Source organism: Meriones unguiculatus, chromosome 20 (assembly GCF_030254825.1).
Source record: "Meriones unguiculatus strain TT.TT164.6M chromosome 20, Bangor_MerUng_6.1, whole genome shotgun sequence".
Lineage (NCBI taxonomy): Eukaryota > Metazoa > Chordata > Mammalia > Rodentia > Muridae > Meriones > Meriones unguiculatus.
The window spans coordinates 34,851,278-34,873,179 of NC_083367.1; the positions used below are offsets into that span (position 1 = coordinate 34,851,278).

The 21,902-nt window shown below is 38.3% G+C and overlaps 1 protein-coding gene across 1 annotated transcript in view; it reads left to right on the forward strand.

The window, feature by feature from the left end:
* The window catches only part of Tbc1d32 (TBC1 domain family member 32), a 223,224-nt gene that overhangs the window by 154,548 nt on the left and 46,774 nt on the right, over positions 1-21,902 (forward strand). The window contains exon 26 of the mRNA XM_060373683.1: positions 18,498-18,623. Within this exon, the coding sequence (XP_060229666.1) occupies positions 18,498-18,623 (126 nt within the window). The remainder of the gene's footprint in view (positions 1-18,497; positions 18,624-21,902) is intronic.

The following is a 21,902-nucleotide window of genomic DNA, read 5'->3' on the forward strand; positions in this document are numbered from 1 at the left end:
CATTTATTAACCCACATGCTTGTTTCCCTAATGTACATCTCATGAGCACTGAGTACAGGGTGCTTCCTTTGGAATTATAAATAACATTTCAATACCTGTTTGTCTGTTTGGTCTTTCTTTTTCAGTACTTCACCCCTTTCTTTGATCAGTTTTTCTTGACATAATACAACACTCTTTGCTTTGCTAACTTTCATTTGGAGATAAAACATTTATTTATTATGTTTCCAAGTAACAGATTTGTTGTCAGTTTTATTAGCTGACTTCTAATCTTTGTTAATTTGTTTCCTCAAAATATTTTGGGAACTTAAATAAGAAAAAGGAAAATAAAGAATAAGCTATAAGTGGATATTTCCCCAAGGATAAAAATATCCATCAATACCTAGCAATCAGTACAAGTGAAAGTATATTTTATCTCCATTCAGAAGTGATTTATAAAAGAGCAGTAATGGACTCCTGTTCCGTCTAGAAGGTGCTAGGCAGTTGTAGGGTGTATATCTAGGTCAGTCTACTTTCCATACTCTTAGACGAGTATTTTGAAAACTATTCTGTCCTTGAGCTTTCTCTTTCCGCATCCTTCCTGTAGATAAGAAACGCATTTCTCGTTTCGCTGGCGATAGAAATGGTAAGGAGCGTCCATGTGTTACTAATTACACCCACCCTTTGACTGCCCACATGTCTAGGCCTTCAGTCAGGATGGTGAATGAAACATCTGCCTTGCAAAAGCCCATTTGCGCATGCTCTTTGCTTCCTCTCAGTGATGGTGCTTCCTACAGTTCTTTGTTCGTCCCTCACTTTTAGGTTTTCATCCTGTGAATCTACAATGCATCTGGAATTTCCTGAGCCTATACTTTGATAAATTGTCTATGTGTGTGTACCTGTATGTTTCTTTGTCTCTGTGTGTGCATGTGTGTATGTTTGTCTGTCTGTGTGTGTGTGTGTGCATGCATTATGTTCAGTAAAATAAGCCAGACAAGGAAAGGTAAATACACACACATATGTGTGAACATAGTCTGTTCTTCTGGAGGAGCCCAACAGTAACCTCAATATCCGCAGCATGGTTGGATATAATTCACCCTTCAGCCCTCATCAGTGCTCTGTTATATTTGTCTCATTTTTTATTGATGTGTATTAATTGTATAACATAATCAGTTTCCTTAGGACATGTTCATCAATATCAATTATATACTATGATAATTTTTACTCCTCGCCTTACCTGCTCCTGTCTCCCTTCACATTCTGGTCTCCATCCTGTCCCAGGTAGCCTTCTCTTTATGTTCCAGTCTTTTTAAAAAGTCTAGATTCTACATAAAAGATGAAATGAGGTACTTGTTTCCTTTGTCTTATATATTGCATTTAACATCATAATCTTCTCTTCAGGTAAATGACACAATTTTGTTTCTCTTTGTTTTCAAATAAAACCTCATTGTGTATGTATACCACTCTATCCTCAATTGGCGGGCATCTATGTTGCTTCTGTATCTTGGCTTCTGTGAATTCTGCTTTGGTATAAATGGATGTACAATATCTCTGTTATATGATGACCTGGATTCCTTTAGGTATGCTCAGGAATGGTATAGCTGGATCAAATGGTATTTTAGTTTTGTAAGAAATCTCCATGCTGATTTCCATAGTGGCTGTGCCAGTTTCCTTTTCCTCCACAGGGCTTAAGGGTTTCCTCCCACCCCCTCCCAGTTCCAGGTATTGATTGCTGACAAGGAGGAATGGGGATTAGCTAGAAGTCAGGGTGCTGAGAAGGACCATAGGATGAAGGAAAGTTCTGTCTGCCAGGAGCATCTGTGGAGTCTACAGGGGGTGGAAGAAGAGAGGCAAGACACACCACTGCACTTGGTTTGCTATGCGTTCAGGGCTGACAGGGAGAATTGGAACTGGAGGATACATAGAGAATGAGGGTTGCCATCTGAATCCCTGCATGACAAGCAGGTTTCTAGGGAGAGATTGCCTTGCGTGTTGGCCGGTGAGACAAATTTGTAGGAGAAAAGGAAGAAAGTATTGGAGGACAAAGGGAAGGCTGTAGAGCTATTCAGTCCCTTTGTAATGGGCACAGAGAGAAAGCAGAGGGTGAAGTCGATGTCCTGCTACCAAGGTTGGCATAAGACTGGGGAATTGGAATTGGAGGATGGCAGGGAGAGTGACAGTTGCCTACCTACTTCCCTGTATATAGTGACCATGATTTCCAGGGAGACACATTTACCAATTTCCAACTCAGATATCTTGAGTTTCTTTGCTGTAGCTGAAATTTTGTGTTTCTTGACCAACAATTGCCCCGAACCTGGCTCTTAGACCCCCATAACCATTATTCTCCAGTTTACTCCTAAGACTTCAAAATGAGGCTATGCAATGTCAGTATTTCCTTGCCTAGCTTATTTACCAAGCGTAATGTCCCAAAGGTTGACTCATGTTTTCACAGTGTCAGGACCTGGGTCTTTTTAAAGCCTAAATTCCCTGCTGGATCTTTCCCATAAGCCAAAAAGGATAGTGTTTATTTCTATTTATTTATTTACAACTTTTGTGTGTGTGTTTTTTTATTCCTCTTCTTATGTATGCCCCTGTATATATGTACATGAGAGAGAGGGTTAAGGAGGTAGGCTTTCAATGTCCTGGGACTTGCCAAGGAGTTTACATTGACAGGCCTACAAGCCTCTGGCATCAGATGTCTGTCTCCTCGATGCTGGAATTACAAGTGTGCCGACATGCCCAGCTTTTTCACATGGATTCTGCAGATTAAGCTTGGGTCTCTGTGCTTCCTAGGCAAGCACTTTATTCACTGAGCTCTTTCCCAAACCTCAGTTCTCTCATATTTAATTTTGCAACCCCATTTCTTTCCTTTATTTTATTCTTCAAGTAAGTATCTGTGTCTTTACATATTTATGTTCTGTTCTGCACCCTCCTGCAAGCTAATCATTAGGCTTTCTCTTTAGCACTCTATCTCAGTACATATGCCAGCCTCATTCTTATTCTTCATTTTGCTTAGACCTAGCAACAGCAGAATTTGGCACCAGTAGTCTTGCTCTTGCCCTCATCATCATCTTTTTCTTCCTCTCCACCTTCTCCCCCTTCTTCATTTGAAACAATTTTTTTTTTTTTTGCTTGTCTCCTGAAAAACTTACCTGTTCATTTTTCTTTTTGCATTTATGGTAAAGACATTTTTAGTCTGTCCTTCCTTCCTTCCTTCCTTCCTTCCTTCCTTCCTTCCTTCCTTCCTTCCTTTCTTTCTTTCTCTTTTATATCTCCTAAACTCTTAAACTTTGGAGTACACTGGGTCTCAGTCCTTAGTGGCCTTCACTTTTACTGGACATTTTTACAGTTGCGAGGATCTTAGCTTGATTTGTCACTGATGAGATGCTACCCAGCATGCCAGTGACTGTTGGATGGTTATCTCCAGCTCTTACTTCCCCCTTGAGTTCTGGACTCTTATGTCTGCTCTCTTGATATCTCTCTAGGAAGGTTGGTAAGCTCAGCAGACTTAACATGCCTGCAATCAATTTCTGACATTTCTTAAAATCTGTTCCTCTGATATTTTTTCCCATTCCAGAAATGGCAACTATTATGGCTCCATTTCTTCAGGCAATAAACCCAAAGACTATTTTGGAATTTTCCCTTCTCTAAGCCCCACAAGTTATGTGACAGCAAGTCCTCTTGACTCTACAGATCTAAAATAAAAACTTTTTTGCTTCATCTAGCCTGCCTATATTCATATTCAGTCTCTTCTCACACAGAAACCAGATGATGCTTCTGAAACACTCATTGGGTCAGGTTCCTCCTCTATGTGATATCTTTCTCCTATACCTGAGAAGGCCCATGTCTTTGTCACACACACCCCTCCCCCACAGGCTTGTTTTTAGGAAGGAGGGTGCAATTCTAGATTATTTAGTCTGTCATTATTTTGTCTATTTAGTCTATTACATAGTCTATCTCAAATGCTAGAAACTTGCTTAAGCTTTGGTTCCATATGTGAATGACCACAAACGTTTGAATCAGATATTAGTACTAATACAACAGTAGTATCAATATATGTCTTAATTTAACAATAGTAATAATGGGTGTATCCTCCTAAGAAAACTAGGCTGAACTTGCTGTGGTTCTATGTTAAGAAGACAGTGGTCCGTACAGCAGTGAGCATGGGAAGATAACCCCAGGAAGATATTTTGCAAAGATAAAGTTTGTATTTGTTATATGTCATTCTGGTACTCCTGACATCTCTGCTATGATTCTGGATGTGGGCGGAAAACAAAAATGCTACAGAAAGTGAAAATTGTGTCTAGTTTTTTTCAGACATGAGTCTGGCAATTGTAGCTCTGTGAAGTTAGTGAGAAAAATGGAACTGAGTTCATGTTTTAAAAGGTTAAGCTTAAGTCAGAACTAGTGTGGTTGAAACAGTTAAACATTAATTGTGCAATACTGTGCTCAAGCTAATAGTACTTTAAGACATAAGAGTTATTTGAATAGCAGGAGTCATATATTTTACACTCTGCTTTTTGATTCACAAGTAGTGATTCATTGATTCTGACAGGTGCTAGGTTAGTCATCATTTGCACACAAAATTTTAGATTGTTACTTCATTGTTAAAAAATTATTTCAATTATGTGCATATGGTGAAATGATCCTTTGTTGTATTTGTCATTTATATTTACTATTGATATATCTTTTAATAAAGCTGTGGTTAATCCTAAACCAGCTGCATAACCAAAACACCACACAGAGACTGGGATTTATTTAATTAACGTAGATCGCAATGCTGGGCAATAGTTGTTCCATCCTAAACCTCCAAGTCCAATAGTTCTCTACCATTCATATTTTACCTGCCTTCATATTCATATTATACTTGCCTTCAATGATATCTTAGGTCCAGTCCATCTCTCCATGGTGTTCCAAGACCTCTCTCCCAGCTTCTGTTCTCCCAGCCCTTCCTCTCTCCTCTTCCTTTTGCTTCTTACTCTTTCCTCTCCTCTGGCTCCTCCCATCTCCCTCATACTACTTCCTCTCCATTGCTCAACTTTGTGCTTTGTTGTTTTGTTTTGGCATGTTTACGCAAAGTTGAGACAGGTGATGCTTAGAATAAGTATCACAATGCAATGTCCAGATTGAAACCAGAGAGTGGGGGAGAGAAATCAGCATTTGAATGAACAAGGGTAAGGTGTATACATTCCAAAAGAACATTATACCAACAATCCTCATTTACCTCCCAGCTTCTATATTTACCCTGCTTGCTACAGTTGGCATCTCCTCATTGGTTAAATTGTCTCCTGTTAGCTCCTTGGCATCAGCATAAACTGTGAGATGATTCATCTCTATAAATACGAGTCTCAAGACATTATCTAGCTTAGCTAGTTCTTTTTTGTGAACATTCCGGTGCAATATTATTAAAATTTCAGTGGCCCTTGAGAACCTGTTGGTGAATGATATCCATGTGTATGTGTACACACTTATATGTTATGTCTACATGTACTTGTACATGAGCAGAGCACATCAAATGCAAACAATACATAGCATAGAGTAGCAATAATTAAAATTTAAATATACTTAATGTATATACTTAATGTAATGTATGTTGCTCACTATGTAGAAGACAAAAATGGGACTCAGGCCACAGAGGAGGTACGTACAGGTTCACATGTTAGGAGCTGTTGGCAGGAACAGCTAGAGGGGAGCTCATGGTACCTGTCCTGTTACAGCAGTATGCTTGTAAGATGGCATTCTGTCATGTTTGTTTTTATACTATAAGTTGGCTTCCCCAAGGAGTTGTTCTGACCTATTGACCAGTGTACTCTACTTTATTCTGTTGGCATGAACGTAAGGTGAACATTTTTGCTTTTGTAAAAGGTGAGAGAAGTATAAACTTCCTGTGCTGAAATTGTAAAATAGTTTGAGGAATTGAGTAGCACACTCCAGATACTAAAGGCACTGAACAGAAATATTTCATAGATATTGGAAATTTTCTGTCTGGCATTTCTTATTTTTTTTTTTATTAAAAATTATTTTTATCCCAGGTGGGGAGAGAGCTTTCTGAGCAAGTGTGAGGATCTGGGTTCAGATCCTCAGCCACCACATATATGGGTCATTTGTTGAAAGCTATAAATATACTAGTAGCTTCTCACAGAAGGGAGCTTTTTAATGTTCCCAGGAATTCCTTGGTAATCACTCATCGCTAGTCCATTCTTCCAAGGGCCTTCCTAGAAGGTTTACATTCTTGTGTCTAAGTGGAGTGACAGCTAGTGTGAGCGGCCTGTGTAAGCAAGTGCACTTCTTCCCTGTTTTTCCCTTTATTGTCCTTCATATCTCTTCCTTCTGTAGAAATTATCCATAATATTCTGAATTAACCATACAGGCATTTTTCACTATCATTAATAGCTTTATTGAGATATAATCAGTATATCAAATAACTCACCCGTTTAAAGCACACAGTCCGTTGAGTTTTAGTATGTTAATAGATATATTCATTCTGATAAATGAATGTGTAATAAGATCAGCAACCATGAACTAACATGAAACTGTGAGCCAAAGAAATCTCTGTTCCTTTTGCTGTATTGTTACACCATCAAGAATCTAAGTAAGGTAGGCTGCGTACAATAAATACACATGCATTTAATGACTAGAGGACTCAACATAAGATTTCTTCTCCCTGTATTTGCCTGTCATCAAATGCTGTCTTTTTTTTTAATCTAATCATTGGTTCATATTTATTAGAAAATACTAAATTGTTTTCACTTACATACATTCATACATAAAAACATATACTCAAACACATGAAAAACAAATTTTGATGGGGTATAAACCTATTTAAATTTGTATTATTATTCCAACATCTGCCATAATAAAATTGCATTTGTAGTCTCATTTTTTTTATTATTATTATTTTTTTATCAGTTACATTTTATTAACTCTGTATCCCAGCCGTGTCCCGATCCCTCATTCCCTCCCAGTCCCTCCCTCCCTCCCTCATCTCCACCGTGCCCCTTTCCAAGTCCACTGATAGGGGGGACCTCCTCCCCATTCATCTGATCCTGTTCTATCAGGTATCTTCAGGACTGGCTGCAAAGCCCTCCTCTGTGACCTAACAGGACTGCTCCTCCCTTCGGGGGTGGGGAGACCAAAGAGCCAGTCATTGAGTTCCTGTTAGAAATAGTCCCTGTTCCCCTCACTTTGGGAAACCAATTGGTTACTGAGCTACCACAGGCTACATCTGAGTGGAGGTTCTAGGTTATATCCATACATGGTCCTTGGTTGAATGTCAGTCTCAGAAAAGACCCTGTGCCCAGATATATTTGGTCCTTGTGGAGCTCCTATCCTCTCCCCATCAGACTAACTCCCCTTCTTTCTTATGATTCCCTGTACTCTGCCAAATGCTGTCTTTAGACCTTTGTCATCAGGCATTGGAAATTATTTACAGACTGACGTGAATGAGTGTATAAAGTCTTACTTTCAGCTGTGGTTACCTCAGAGCTCACTAAACATCCACAGCACATGTAGCTTTGGGGTTGAAAGCTCCTTGCAGTAGACTTCTGTATATGTCTTTCTTGAGTTAGGTACCCTCATTAAACTTATTCTATCTATAAAATGTCACTGTCAGTTTTAATGGCACATAATGGTATGCATCACTAGCCTTTTGTCTCATTTGTCACAATTAGAAAAAATCCCCAAATGTACAACCTTCACATTGTACAGTTATTTCAAATTTAGCCTTCTGTAGCATCAGTATTCTATTTTTACTGCTTATTCCATCAAATTTCTACTTATCTGATGGGAAATTGATTTTCTGCCTAGCCCAAAAAAAAAAATTCTCTTACTACTATATAAAAGAGTAAGTTCCTTATTGATAATCATTCTCTTTAATGCAGTGTGCCAGGTAATATTAAAATACAGATAAATTCTTCTGATATCTTTTCGATGGAGAAAATGATTCAGCTTAGGATCCATAACTGTAAATGGCAGTATCTCTTAATTTTACCTATAATGAAATTGATTCTCTATCTACAAATTAAAGGACTGAGATAAGGACTGAGTGTATAATACAAAATATAAGCAAATTCCATGCCAAACTCATCTGCTTATAAGTTTTGAGTTCTGAATAAATTCAATATACATGTTTAGACCTTTAAATTCTATATGCTAATGTCTGCAGGAACCATATCACTTCTTAAAGGAGTGCATGTGGTTTCCTGCCATGTCACATCTATGTTTTCTGAATTACTCTGACACAATATAAAGAATACTAGGAAAAGTGTCCATAGACACTGAATTATGTATTATGGAATAGAAAAATATTTTTTTCTTAATGAAAAAATTCCCTTTGAGATAGGGTTGTGCCTCGCCCTTGCTGGACGGCATCTCAATGTGTAGCTGATGATGACCTTGACCTCCTGACTCTCCTGCTTCCATTAACCCCAACATGCTGGGGTTTCTAATCCCTGCCACGACTAATATGTATTAATTCTACAAAATAACTAGTTTCATTGTGACTTCCTTTCTTAGAGGAAGAAGGTCTTGATTTGTTTTGTTAATTTTGAGCATTTTAGAATGTGGAGTATTATATATGGAATGATTAGGCATTATTTCCTTGTACTGGATCATAATTGAAATAAATATTGAAAATAGATAACATCTCTAGAGCAGAGATAGAGCTAAAATAAGAGCATTATATTTTACGTCATTCACTCATATTTCCTAGTATTATGGAATCGTGGAATTTCTAGGTTATAAGGCATTATAGATGACACCATTTTTTCCTTGCCTCTGTCTTGCTCTGTATCCCAGGCTGGCCTTGAATTCAAGGTCTTGTCTTATTCTCCCCAGTGCTAGAATTACAAGTACACACCACCCTGTCCAACTTTGGAGTAATACTTTAATAGTAAAATGGAAAGTATTTAAATAAAAAATGACTGGATTGTTTTGCCGTCATGGTTAGTTTGCTGACTTATATGAAATTTGGGGTTATCTTACCCTAAGAGCAACAATAACAACAACAACTTGGTAATCCTATGACATAAATGTGACTGGTCGGGAACAATATGGCATGAATATAATGCCATAAATAATGTGGTAGAAATTGGTTTTTCTTGTTGTAAAACTCTTTTGAAGTCTATCTGACACATATAAGTATATAAATATATTTAGCAGTAAATTCTGCCTTTTCTCAGATACTTATCTATCAAACAAACATGTTCTCATTCTTTTTTTTATTTCTTTATTACTTGTATTCTTGGGTTCAGATTTTATTCCTTGCAGATAAAAGTAGTTGACTCTCATTAACAACAATTCACTAAGCAAGGTGGTTGGTAAGGTAGTAACCATTGAGATCATGGGTACACTCTCCTGGGCTGCAGCTGTTAAAATAGCTAGCTTAAACTATAAAATACTCATTCTCTTTTGAAGACTAAGGCTTTATTTTTGTACATTTATCTCCTTAAAATTTGAAATAAATATATCTGAAACAGTGAGGAAAAATAGATCATATATTACTTTTGTTGAGTAAAATGATAAAGATGGATTACTCATTTTTAAAGTTTTGCTGAGCCTATAGCTAACATCAAACTCAATGGAGAGAAACTTAAATCAATCCCACTGAAATCAGGGACAAGACAAGGCTGTCCATTGTCCCCATATCTCTTCAACATAGTACTTGAAGTCCTAGCCAGAGCAATAAGACAACTAAAGGAGATCAAGGGGATACAAATCGGAAAGGAAGAGGTCAAAGTGTCACTATTTGCAGATGATATGATAGTATACATGAGCGACCCCAAAAATTCAACCAGAGAACTCCTTCAGCTGATAAACACCTTCAACAAAGTGGCAGGATACAAAATCAACTCAAAAAAATCAGAAGCCCTCCTATATACCAAAGACAAAAAGGCTGAGAAAGAAATTAGGGAAACAACACCCTTCACAATAGCCACTAATAACATAAAGTACCTTGGTGTGACTCTAACCAAGCAAGTGAAAGACCTGTTTGAGAAAAACTTCAAGTCTCTGAAGAAAGAAATCGAAGAAGATATCAGAAGATGGAAAGATCTCCGTGCTCATGGATTGGTAGGATTAACATTGTGAAAATGGCCATACTGCCAAAAGCAATCTACAGATTCAATGCAATTCCCATCAAAATACCAACTCAATTCTTTACAGACCTTGAAAAAAAGATTCTCAGCTTCATATGGAGAAACAAAAAACCCAGAATCTCCAAAACGATTCTGTACGACAACAGATCGTCTGGAGGTATCTCCATTCCTGATCTCAAGCTGTACTACAGGGCAACAGTAATAAAAACTGCATGGTATTAGCATAGAAACAGAAAGGAGGATCAATGGAACCGCATAGAAGACCCAGAAATAAATCCACACACCTATGAATACTCGATATTCGACAAAGAAGCCAATTCCATTCAATGGAAAAAAGACAGCATCTTCAACAAATGGTGCTGGACCAACTGGGTGTCTACATGCAGAAAAATGAAAATAGATCCATATTTATCACCCTGCACAAAACTAAAGTCAAAGTGGATCAAGGACCTCAACATAAAACCAGATACCCTAAATCAATTGGAAAAAAAAAGTGGGGAACAGCCTAGAACTCATTGGCACAGGAGACAACTTCCTGAACAGAACACCAACAGCACAGGCTCTAAGAGCAACAATCAATAAATGGGACCTCATGAAACTGAAAAGTTTCTGTAAAGCAAAGGATACCGTCATCAAAACAAAACGACTGCCTACAGATTGGGAAAGAATCTTCACTAACCCTTTATCTGACAAAGGACTAATATCCAGTATATACAAAGAACTAAAGAAGCTGAAAAGCAGCAATCCAAGTAATCCAATTAAAAAATGGGGAACAGAGCTAAACAGAGAATTCTCGACAGAGGAATATCGAATGGCAGAAAAACACTTAAAGAAATGCTCATCCTCATTAGCCATCAGGGAAATGCAAATCAAAACGACCCTGAGATATCACCTTACACCCATCAGAATGGCCAAGATGAAAAACTCAAGCGATAACACATGCTGGAGAGGTTGTGGAGAAAGGGGAACTCTCCTCCACTGCTGGTGGGAATGTAAACTGGTACAACCATTCTGGAAAGCTATCTGGCGCTTCCTAAGACAAATAGGAATAGTGCTTCCTCCAGACCCAGCTATACCACTGCTAGGTATATACCCAAAGTTTGTTCAAGTACACAAAAAGGACACTTGCTCAACCATGTTTATAGCAGCTCTATTTGTAATAGCCAGAACCTGGAAACAACCCAGATGTCCATCAACGGTGGAATGGGTACAGAAATTGTGGTATTTTTATACAATGGAATACTACTCAGCAATCAAAAAGGAGGAAACCATGAAATTTGCAGGCAAATGGTGGGATCTAGAAAAGATCATTCTGAGTGAAATATCCCAGAAGGAGAAAGACAAACATGGGATATACTCACTTATATAGACCTAGAAGATATGATAAACATAATGAAATCTATACACCTAAAAAAGATAATCAATTGAGCGGACATGGGGTAAGATGATCAATCCTTGTTTAGAAAGACAGATGGGATGTGCATTGAACGTATGACAGGAGTCTACTGAGTGCATCTGAAAGACTCTAACTAGCAGTGTTTTCAAAGCAAAGACTCATGACCAAACCTTTGGCAGAGTACAGGGAATCATAAGAAAGCAGGGGAGTTAGTCTGATGGGGAGAGGATAGGAGCTCCACAAGGACCAAATATATCTGGGCACAGGGTCTTTTCTGAGACTGACATTCAACCAAGGACCATGTATGGATATAACCTAGAACCTCCACTCAGATGTAGCCTGTGGTAGCTCAGTAACCAATTGGTTTCCCAAAGTGAGGGGAACAGGGACTATTTCTAACAGGAACTCAATGACTGGCTCTTTGGTCTCCCCACCCCCGAAGGGAGGAGCAGTCCTGTTAGGCCACAGAGGAGGGCTTTGCAGCCAGTCCTGAAGATACCTGATAGAACAGGATCAGATGAATGGGGAGGAGGTCCCCCCTATCAGTGGACTTGGAAAGGGGCACGGTGGAGATGAGGGAGGGAGGGACTGGGAGGGAATGAGGGATCGGGACACGGCTGGGATACAGAGTTAATAAAATGTAATTGATAAAATAAAAAAATAAAACAAACAAACAAATAAATAAATAAATAAATAAATAAAAATAAAGTTTTGCTGATGTCTCGTACAGTAAGTATTTAGTCAATGAGCATAGGAAAATGATGTGACACGTTAAAGAAGAGGAATGCTCTATTTAAAATTGGTTCTCTCTTTTAGGAAATGCAGTTGCTTTAACAAAGGCTAGGGAGGCTGTAACTCGTGGGTTGTCCACAGTGAAGTAGATAGAGCTGGAGACTATCACGTTAAGTGAAACAAGCAAGATTAAAAATGACAAATGTCATATACCCTCTCACATATAAAATCTAGATTAAAATGAAAGTAAAAAGGAGATTAATTTGAAGAGGAAAGGAAACTTGGGGCCAGAAGAGATAATGGAGGTAAGTATGAGCAAAGAACGTGTTTTACTCAATGTTTTGTTGTTGTGAAGTGATACCATGACTGTGGTAACTCTTATAAAGGAAAGCTTTTTACCTGGAGCTAGCTTACAGTCTCAGAGGTTTAGTTTATTATTGTCACGGCAGGAAACACGGTAGCATGCAGCAGACATGGTGCTGGAAAGATAGCTAAGAGTTCTTTATTCAGATTAGCAGACAGCTTGAAGACAGAGAGACTGGTCCTGGCTTAAGCATTTGAAACTCCAAAGCCCGCTCCCAGTGACACACTTCCTCCCAAAATTCCACACCTCCCAGTAGTGCCTCTCCATGGTGACCAAGCATTCAAATTTATGAGTCTCTGGGGCCAATATTCAAACACCACAGTATGTGCTACATATGCATGAAAATGTTGAGATGAAACTGGTTTGAATAATCATAATATGAAACATTATGTATAATTTCACACTTAGAGCTTGGTAAATGTCTGCCTGTATCCCCTGTGCTTCTTGGAGATGATTCTAGTACTTTCTCTTGCTTATTATGACATAATTGAAATGAGGACCATGATAATATGACTGGAAGGAAAGAAATAGAAATACAAATGGAAATTAATAATTCTACAAATAAACTTCATGTTGTAATTCTAGCTGTATGAAGTAGTTTGGGAATCTCTTAGTAGTTATCTTTAGATTTCTGTTCCTTCTGCAGCATCTCTTAATATGTTTGTATGTAAAGATTTCCAATCTCCTAGCGAAATTAAAAGAAAATTTGTTTTAAGTGAATAATAGAGTTTCTCTTTCTCCCCCCCTCTCTATATGTATATATCTGTGTATACATATACAGATATGATTGCCCTCCAACTCACAGAGATTCACCTGCCTCTGCCTTCCAAGTACTAGGATTAAAGGCATGTGCTACCACAGCCTGGCTCTTTACATTAAGCTCATGTTATTTCTTCTCTTAAAATTAAAAGTTTTTTGTATAGCTGGAGAGACAGCTCAGAGGTTAAGAGCACCAGCTGCTCTTCCAGAGATCCTGAGTTCAATTCCCAGCACTCACATGGCAGCTCACAACCATCTTTAATGAGATATGGAACCCTCTTCTGGAGTGCAGGTGTACATGCAGGCAGAACACTGTATACTTATTTATAATAAATAAATAAATAAATCTTTTTAAAAAGGAGGGCGCTGGAGAAAGGGCTCAGCAGTTAAGAGCGTTGGCTACTCTTCCAGAAGACCTTGGTTCGATTCCCAGAACCCACATGGCAACTCACGACTGCCTGGACTGTAACTCAGATTCCAGTGAATCTGATTCCCTACATAGATGTATATGTATGTCAAATGTGCATAAAAATAAGTAATTTTTAAAAAAGATTTATTTATAAAAAGTTTTTTGTGTTATATAGTCTCCATGTAGAAAATATATAGCTACATTTTCTCTATTTTTTATAATCTTATATGGTAAATATAATATTTTAATTATAAATTTTTGGTAAATTGTATAATATTCCCAAGTATTAAAAAATGAATTGAAAAATTCTACTTTTCACTATAACAGGAATCCCATAGTTCAGAGAGGAAACAATGTCAGTTATTAGTGGTAAACACCAGAAATATGAGAGAATATCAGAGAACTTTTGTTTTTCTTTTCTTTCTTATTGTGTTTGCATTTTCTTCCATGGGAGTTAGAATAGTTTAACTTAAATACTTTTTTATCACCTAGTTTTTCATATGAGCCTGTGAGTTGTATTGGTTTAAAGAAGCATAGAGAAGAGGGACATGCCCTTTACCATCTTGTAAGATATACTAAACTAATTTTGGGATTAAAAAAAAGATAGTTTTTGGTAGTGACTTTATCAGAACTGAATAATAATAAGAACTGTATTAGTTTATGATGTTCAGTTTCTAGAAAACTATTAATGCTATTAGAACTATGTAGAATTGTCTACTATTAAAATGGCGTTGTAAGCCAATAATAGAATTTTTATATTCAGTGACCGAGAAATATGGATATTTTATATTAAGATTCAGTTTTTACAAGCCCATGTATTGTACCCAGAATTATAAAACTGTCATAGATATAAAATTTCTTAAGCTAATGTGGTGACTGTCTTATGAGACTGTCTTAATAGGCTGTTCAATTGCTGTGGTAAAACACCATGACAGAGGAACTTAGGGAAGGTACGGTTTGGGGGCTCATGTTTCTAGAGATAAAGGATCCATCACGGCAGCCAGGTGGCAGCAATGGCAGCTGGAGGAGGAAACTAAGTGTTCACAGCTTTAACCACATGCAGGGACAGAGTGAATGGGGAATGGCAGCAAGTTTTTAAACACTAAATGTCCTAAAACTCCCAGTGCCAACTTCCCCCAACAAGACCATACCTCCTAAGCATCTTCAAACGATGGCACCAACTGGGACCACTATTAAAACATCCGGCCTATGGGACACTACCATGCAAAGCACCACAGTAACACAGGCTGATAATCTTAGTACTTAGAGGTATAAGCCTCAGGATCAGGAGTTTGAGACTAGCCTATGCATTATGAGTCATTGTCTTAAAAAATAATAATTTGCCAAAAAGTAGATAAAACGTGTTCATTCAGAAGGGTAAACGGGACAGACAGCAGAAATAGGAGAAGACAGAAACAGGACAGGAGCCTTCCACAGAAGACCTCTGAAAGACTCTACGCACTTGGGTATTGAAGGAGATACTGAGACTCATAGCCAAACTTTGGGCAGAATGCAGGGAATCTTACAGAAGAAGAGGGAGAAAGACCTGGAGGGGATAGGAACTCCACAAGGAGAACAACAGAGCCAAAAAATGTAGGTGGGGGACCTGCAGAGACCAATACTCCAACCAAGGACCATGCATGGAGAGGACCTAGACCCCCCTGTTCAAAAGAAGACCATTGGCTGCTCAGTTTCCAAGTGGGTTCCCTAATAAGTGGTACAGAGGCTGTCTCTGACATGAACTCAGTGGCCAGCTCTTTGATCACCTCCCCTGGAGGGTACAGCCTTGCCAGGCCACAGAGGAAGATGGTGTAGCCAGCCTTGATGAGACCTGATAGTTTGGGTCAGATAGAAGGGTAGGAGGTCCTCCCCTATCAGGGGACTAGGGGAAGACCATAGGAGGAAGAAAGGGGAGGGTTCGAACTGGGAGAAGATGAGGGAGGAAGCTGCAGCAAGGATACAAAGGAAATAAATTGTAATAAACAAATACATAAATACAATTAAATTTAAAAATAAAAAGTAGAAAAAACATGTTCTTGAACATAATTGACCATGATTTAAGCATTCAGTGTTTTCTTGAAGTGGTGTGTGTGTGTGTGTGTGCGTGTGTGTGTGTGTGTGTGTGTGTGTGTGTAACTTACTATGTACCCTAGGATGTCCTTGAACTTGGCTCAATCCTACCAGCCTTACCTGTTTGGGTGCTACTAAGGAAATTGGGGTTCATTTGTTAATTATGGAACTTCAATTCAGAAGGAAGTTCAAGAACTATTTTATTAAAGTTTGGGAGAAAAAACATAAGCCAGGTAAGCAATTAACCTTGGCAGCAGCCAGAAAGAGAGAGATGGAAAAAAAGGAAGGAAGCCATGCTTCTGCTTTTTGAGTTAGTGTCCAAGCCGGGCAATGTACTATACAGCAATGGGGGTCAGCAGACAGTGGCACGGTGGAAGGGTGGAGACTTCAGAGAAAGCCTGAGAAAGCACAGAGTGCCAAAGAAAGAAGCTGAGGCTTTGGGGAAGTATCTGAAAAAGAGGTAAAGGAACAGGAAGGAAAACTTACTCTTTTAAAGTTAAGACTCAAAAAGGGGCAGACTTTACTGTGCTGCATGACAGAAGTCCCGTAAAGAGCTGCCTTGGGAGAGGGGCCTCCGTGAGCATCTTACATAAGCACTTGCCTTTAATAAAAGTTTAGTCAGTTCCAGTGGAAAAATCACACCCATATTTAAGTGGTGTACTAGTTAGCTTAGTCATTGGCTTTAAATTATCTATAAATATTCACATATACAAAATGTATAATTTTATGTATTATTAAAATGTACTCATTTAAAGAATATACTTTTTCTTTTTAAATTACACTTTATTCATTTTGTATCCCCCCATAAGCCCCTCCCTCCTCCCCTCCCGATCCCACCCTTCCTCCGCTTTCTGCATGCATGCTCCTCCCCAAGTCCACTGATAGGGGAGGTCCTCCTCTCCTTCCTTCTGATCTTAGTCTATCAGATCACATCAGGAATGGCTGCATTATCTTCTTCTGTGGCCTGGTAAGGCTGCTCCCCCCTCAGGGGGAGGTGATCAAAGAGCAGGCCAATCAGTTTATGTCAGAGGCAGTCCCTCTTCCTATCAGTATGAAGATTATACTTTTAATTTGACAAATATCTGTAGGCATATAACCACCATAATAAATAAAAAGCAGTGTTTTCTCGTGACTCCATAGCAAGTCTCTTGTATTTGGAGTCATCTTTTTTGCATCCCTAGTCACAGGTAGACATTGGTCCTTTTTTATTACTGTGAATTGGTGCTCCTCAACCTTACCTCAGCTGTAACACCATTAATATTTTGGGAAGGTTGGGTTTTTGTGAGGAGCCAAGATGTTGCCACATAGAATTTCAGCAGCAACTTTGGGCTCCTTTGCTTACCATATGTCAGTGAATCTCCCTTCTGCTGCCTCAGTTGGGACAACTGGAATGCCTCTTGCCAAAGGCCTCCTTGGGAGCAGGACTGCAGCCACTTGAGAACCACTGCTTCCTATGAGATTGTTTTTCTGGTGCTAGTATTTCACACAAATAGTAATGTGTAGGATGCATCCTCTGTACCTCTTTTCTTTTGCTCAGTATAAAGACTCGGGATTGATAGAGATTGTTAGACAAATGCTCTTTGCTTTCTTTTTTATGGAGCAGGAGGTCAGTATTTACTAAGTAAACTCTGTTTAACCATTTACTTTTTATATTTCTCTAAATCTCTAAAAGTAATCATGCCTAACATTGTATCTCAGCCTTTTGTGAATCTTTTTTCACTAATTGATTCACTTACTAGTTACAAGTCACAGTGTTCTTCTTTTTCTTCATATTCTTTGGATGTTGAAAACATATTTAATTTTACAATGATTGCAGGTTTGTTTTTAATTTTCAAAATAATAATGGATACTTTTTGGCAGAGAGCTACTTTTATATCAGCTTGATTTTGCAAAGCAATCATCATTTTTTTGTGTGGGGCTGAATGTGGTGACACACACCTGTACTTCCAGAACTTTGGAGTCTGGGGCAGGAACATCCCAAGTACAAGTGCACAAGCCACAATACAAGCTTTTTTTTTTTTTTTTTTTTTTTCGAAACTCAGATATCCTCATCCACTGTAAGCATTGCATACAAATAAAATTCTAGATGTGGTAACTGTGGGATGATGGACAGTATGTGCCAGCCTTTTAAGGCTAATTAACACTGTACCTTAGATCATGGACCATCTGTCTACTCACCAAGACCATTCTCTCTGTGTGTGCACATGTGTGAGAACACAATTGTTTCTCCTTACTGGAGTTTTACCTTCCGTAGCTAGTTACCCACCACCAACCAAAATCTGAAACGATTAAGTAGGACATTCCAAAACTAAATAATAATTGTAAATTGCTTGTTGTTGCAGGTAATCTGGTGAGGGTCTCTGCTGCCAGCTTACTTTGTCCTGTCCTGCATGTAAAACATCCCCTGTCTAGTTACATGCTATGTGTGCTGTTTGCTCGTTAGTCATTTAGTGGCCATTCTGATAATTGTCAGTTGTGGTACTGGTCACTAGTATACGGGTGTTTAGTTAACCGTTAATTTACTTAACGATTCCAGTATATAGAATGGAATGCCGTCATTTTCTCATACGAAATTATCATTGCTCTGTTTTTTGTTTTTTTTTTTTAGTAGTGGTTATTGTTGGCCCTTTTAGCTTCAGTCCAGATGTTTGGCTCTATCTAGTTGGTAATATTCTAACCTGGTATTTTTCTTACTAGACAGTGATATCGGAAAGCTGTTATCATGCTTCAGAATGTCTGATAAACAAACTGAATGGATAGAAAACTGCCGAAAACAGTTTTGTAAAACAATGAAGTCCAAGCCAGATGCACTCAGTGGAGGCGGTGAGTGTGGTGTTTGCTACTAGGGATCTTCTTGCATAAAATTATTTTAACAGAAGCTGTAGCTCCTGAAGATTTCTACTGGTGTGTGTAGAAAACAATGCTAACTGGAAAAGTCCAGTGACCCACAAAAGACTTGTAATTCTGAGAGCACAAAAGGTCATAGAACTCCTAAGCCTTTTAACAGACTGTGCATGTAGCAAGCAGCTCTGAGGTTCCCCTGCCTTTCCTTTGACTGCAGTTTACCTGCTTTCAGCAGTCTTTGTCTTCATGCACCACACTGCTGTATCTTTGTAAAAATCTTACCAGTTTACCAAGGACATCAATATCTTAAAACACCATCAAGGCATCTAGGAAAACCAATTGCATGGTTCCCGAGGAAGCTCCGTTTTAAGGAAGTGTCTTTAGATTCAGACTTATCGGGTAAGTTTAACTTAGGTTATTTACATGTTCTTTAGCTTCCTGAAGCTGTAACTTTAATCTTTTGCTGTTATAAATTAGATTTCCTAAACATTGAAGTTTAGAAGTGACTTAATTTCATCAGCCCTACTTAATGGTTCTCATATTTGTTACAAAATTAAAAACAGGAATTTAAAAACTAAATTTATATTTTGCTGGAAAATAGTATTTTTAGAGAATAACAAAATACTTGTGTATAACAACAAAATCACAAATTATTCTCTATAGTATAAGTATAAATGAGCAGTTAAATTATGTTTAGTATCACTTAAGATTTATAAAGTATTAAAATATGTGTATATATATATATCTTCTTGATTGTATAATTTATAATAGAGAATATTTACAATAGGCTTTCTCAGTAGGGTTTTGCACTTGCCCAAAAATACATAGCAAATTAAGAGAGGAGTGGTTTGGAATAGTTCACTTTAAATACATTTAAAAAAATGTAGTTCTGGCCTCTGGGATGGTAGCACATACATGTAATTCCAGTACTCGGGAGGCAGAGGCCCATGGATCTCTGTGAATTAGAGGCTAGCCTGGTCTACAAAGCAAGTTCCAGGGCAGCCAAGGCTGCATAAAGAAACAATGTCTTAAAAAACAAAATAACAACAAAAGACAGTTTGGAGTGTTTCTGCCTCACAGGGAAACAGAAGAAAAATGTCCCATGCCTAGCTATTATCTTCTGAAAAGGTATAGATAACCTGAGCAGTTAAGGGTTTTCTTTGGCAACTGGAGCACTGTGTCCTTCCTCAGTTATGTGTTGCTTTTTGACGCCGTGTCCACCAGTATACTGTGAGGTTCTTCCAGTCACAGACCCATTCTTCAGTACCTAATGTTTAGTCGCTTACACAAAACTCATCGGTACTCCACGGCAACTTTATTATGTAATCTATATTTTATCAATGATGAAACTAAAATTCATAATTCTAGGCAACAGCCTAGTTCTTTATAGTAGAAAAGGCAAGAGGTGAATTGAGGTAATCTGATGTCAAAAGCCGTGGTGTCACTTTTCATGTTATCTTTTTATACCTACCCTTTGGTCTGTTAGAGACAATATGTACCCGGTAGACACAGGCTAGGAAAATACTGGCTTAATAATAAAATATGTTATATCTAGTATCTCAAAGCAATGACCTACTCAGCTTGGGTTCTGAACCCCTGACTCTTGGTGGCAAGGGAGTGAAAGCAGAGAGAGACACAAACACAACTGGTAGGTTCTGCTATGTCCACAATCAGGAACCTATAGCACAGGGTGGAATAGCTAATCTTGTTAAGAAGTCCCTGTAGGTGAGCATTGGTAGGTTATAAACACCCGAGAGGAGAAGGATGCAATTGCTAGTGTTTTCACAGGCTGGTCACTTGTTCATAAACACTCATACTGGGACCCAAAAGAAAGTCTGACCAGCTATATGGATAACAGCTTTGACCACTTCCCAGGGTCCTTGACATTGCTGTGCCTGTGTCAACAATCCATACTCACTCAGGACTTTCTTACTTAGGTTTTCTTCTAGTCTGTACATATGTTTGGTGAACTAACTTTGAAGGCAAACTCATTGTAAAACATTCGACACACACGCATGCATGCACAGACACACACACACACACGGTCTACCTCTGCAGTCTTGGACAGCTTGGATTCTAAATGTGAATGATCTACAGTTATGAGATTTAAAGATTAATAAATTACGCTTTGTAAATTAACCTGACCTGAGGTTTTTTTTCAGAAACTTAAGCAATGCTTCATAATAGATAAAGTCCACCCATTTGTTAACATTTTTATAAGCTTGAGAATGAATTAATTTTAAATTTCTATATGACTACAAATGTCAAACTGAAAAAAGGGAAAGATGTAAGGAAATGTAGTTAGACTTTGAGGACCAGCTTTTTGACTGTGTTGTTACCACAGTGGGCAGATACTGCTCTTTTTTGGTCATGCTGGTAGAATAGAGAAGAACCCATTAATAATTAATATTCATGAATTTAATTAAACAATGATCAACAGAGAAAATTTCACAATATTTTGGATGTGGCCTCTTTGTGTTGTGGGTTTTCTTTTAAACATTGAGCGTATGAGAGGATCAAATGAGCGTATGGGGATGGGCAGCTGTGTGTTTCTGTGCTCACAGCCTCTGGGTGAAGTGATGGTTTACAGGACCCAGAATCTTTCCTGACCTCACAGAAATGCTAATGTTAAAACAGAGAGGTCAGATTCTTTCCCTCCTGACTTCTTTTGAATTGCTACCTTTCCATTCACAGCCCAACTATTTTTTGTTTGTTCGTTTTAAGGAAGAAGGATCTAGAACATGTCCTTTCCTCCATTTGTATTAACACTTTAATGTCAGGAGAAAGCACAGGAGGCACTCTACTTCACTGGTGGAATTTCATGCTGTGTTGGGCTCTAGACTTTTAATTTATTATTATATAGATCATTCCAGAATTCCTTAGGTTCTTTTCCCATTTCGTCGTAGGCAAAGTCTCAGTAACTTAGCTGACTTGTGTTCTTTTGTCTTTGCTACCCTTGCTTCTGAGTATCTATCCACTGTGAGCAATCAATTTCAGAATCAACCCCAGATGTAGTAATTTATAACCTTTGGCTAAGTACCGATTCCTCAGATTCCATGTGTGGTGCCAATTGGTTATCTGCTTCATGTGTCCTCACATGAAGGAAAGGGGCAATGCTGCTCCTCAAAGCTCTGGTCTTCTTTAATAAGGAGAGCGCTCTCCTGACTTGCTCACTTCCCAGTCATGTCATCTCTTTTGAAATATATTTTACATAATATTTATATAATGTGCTTTGGTCAACTCTACCTCCTATTCCCC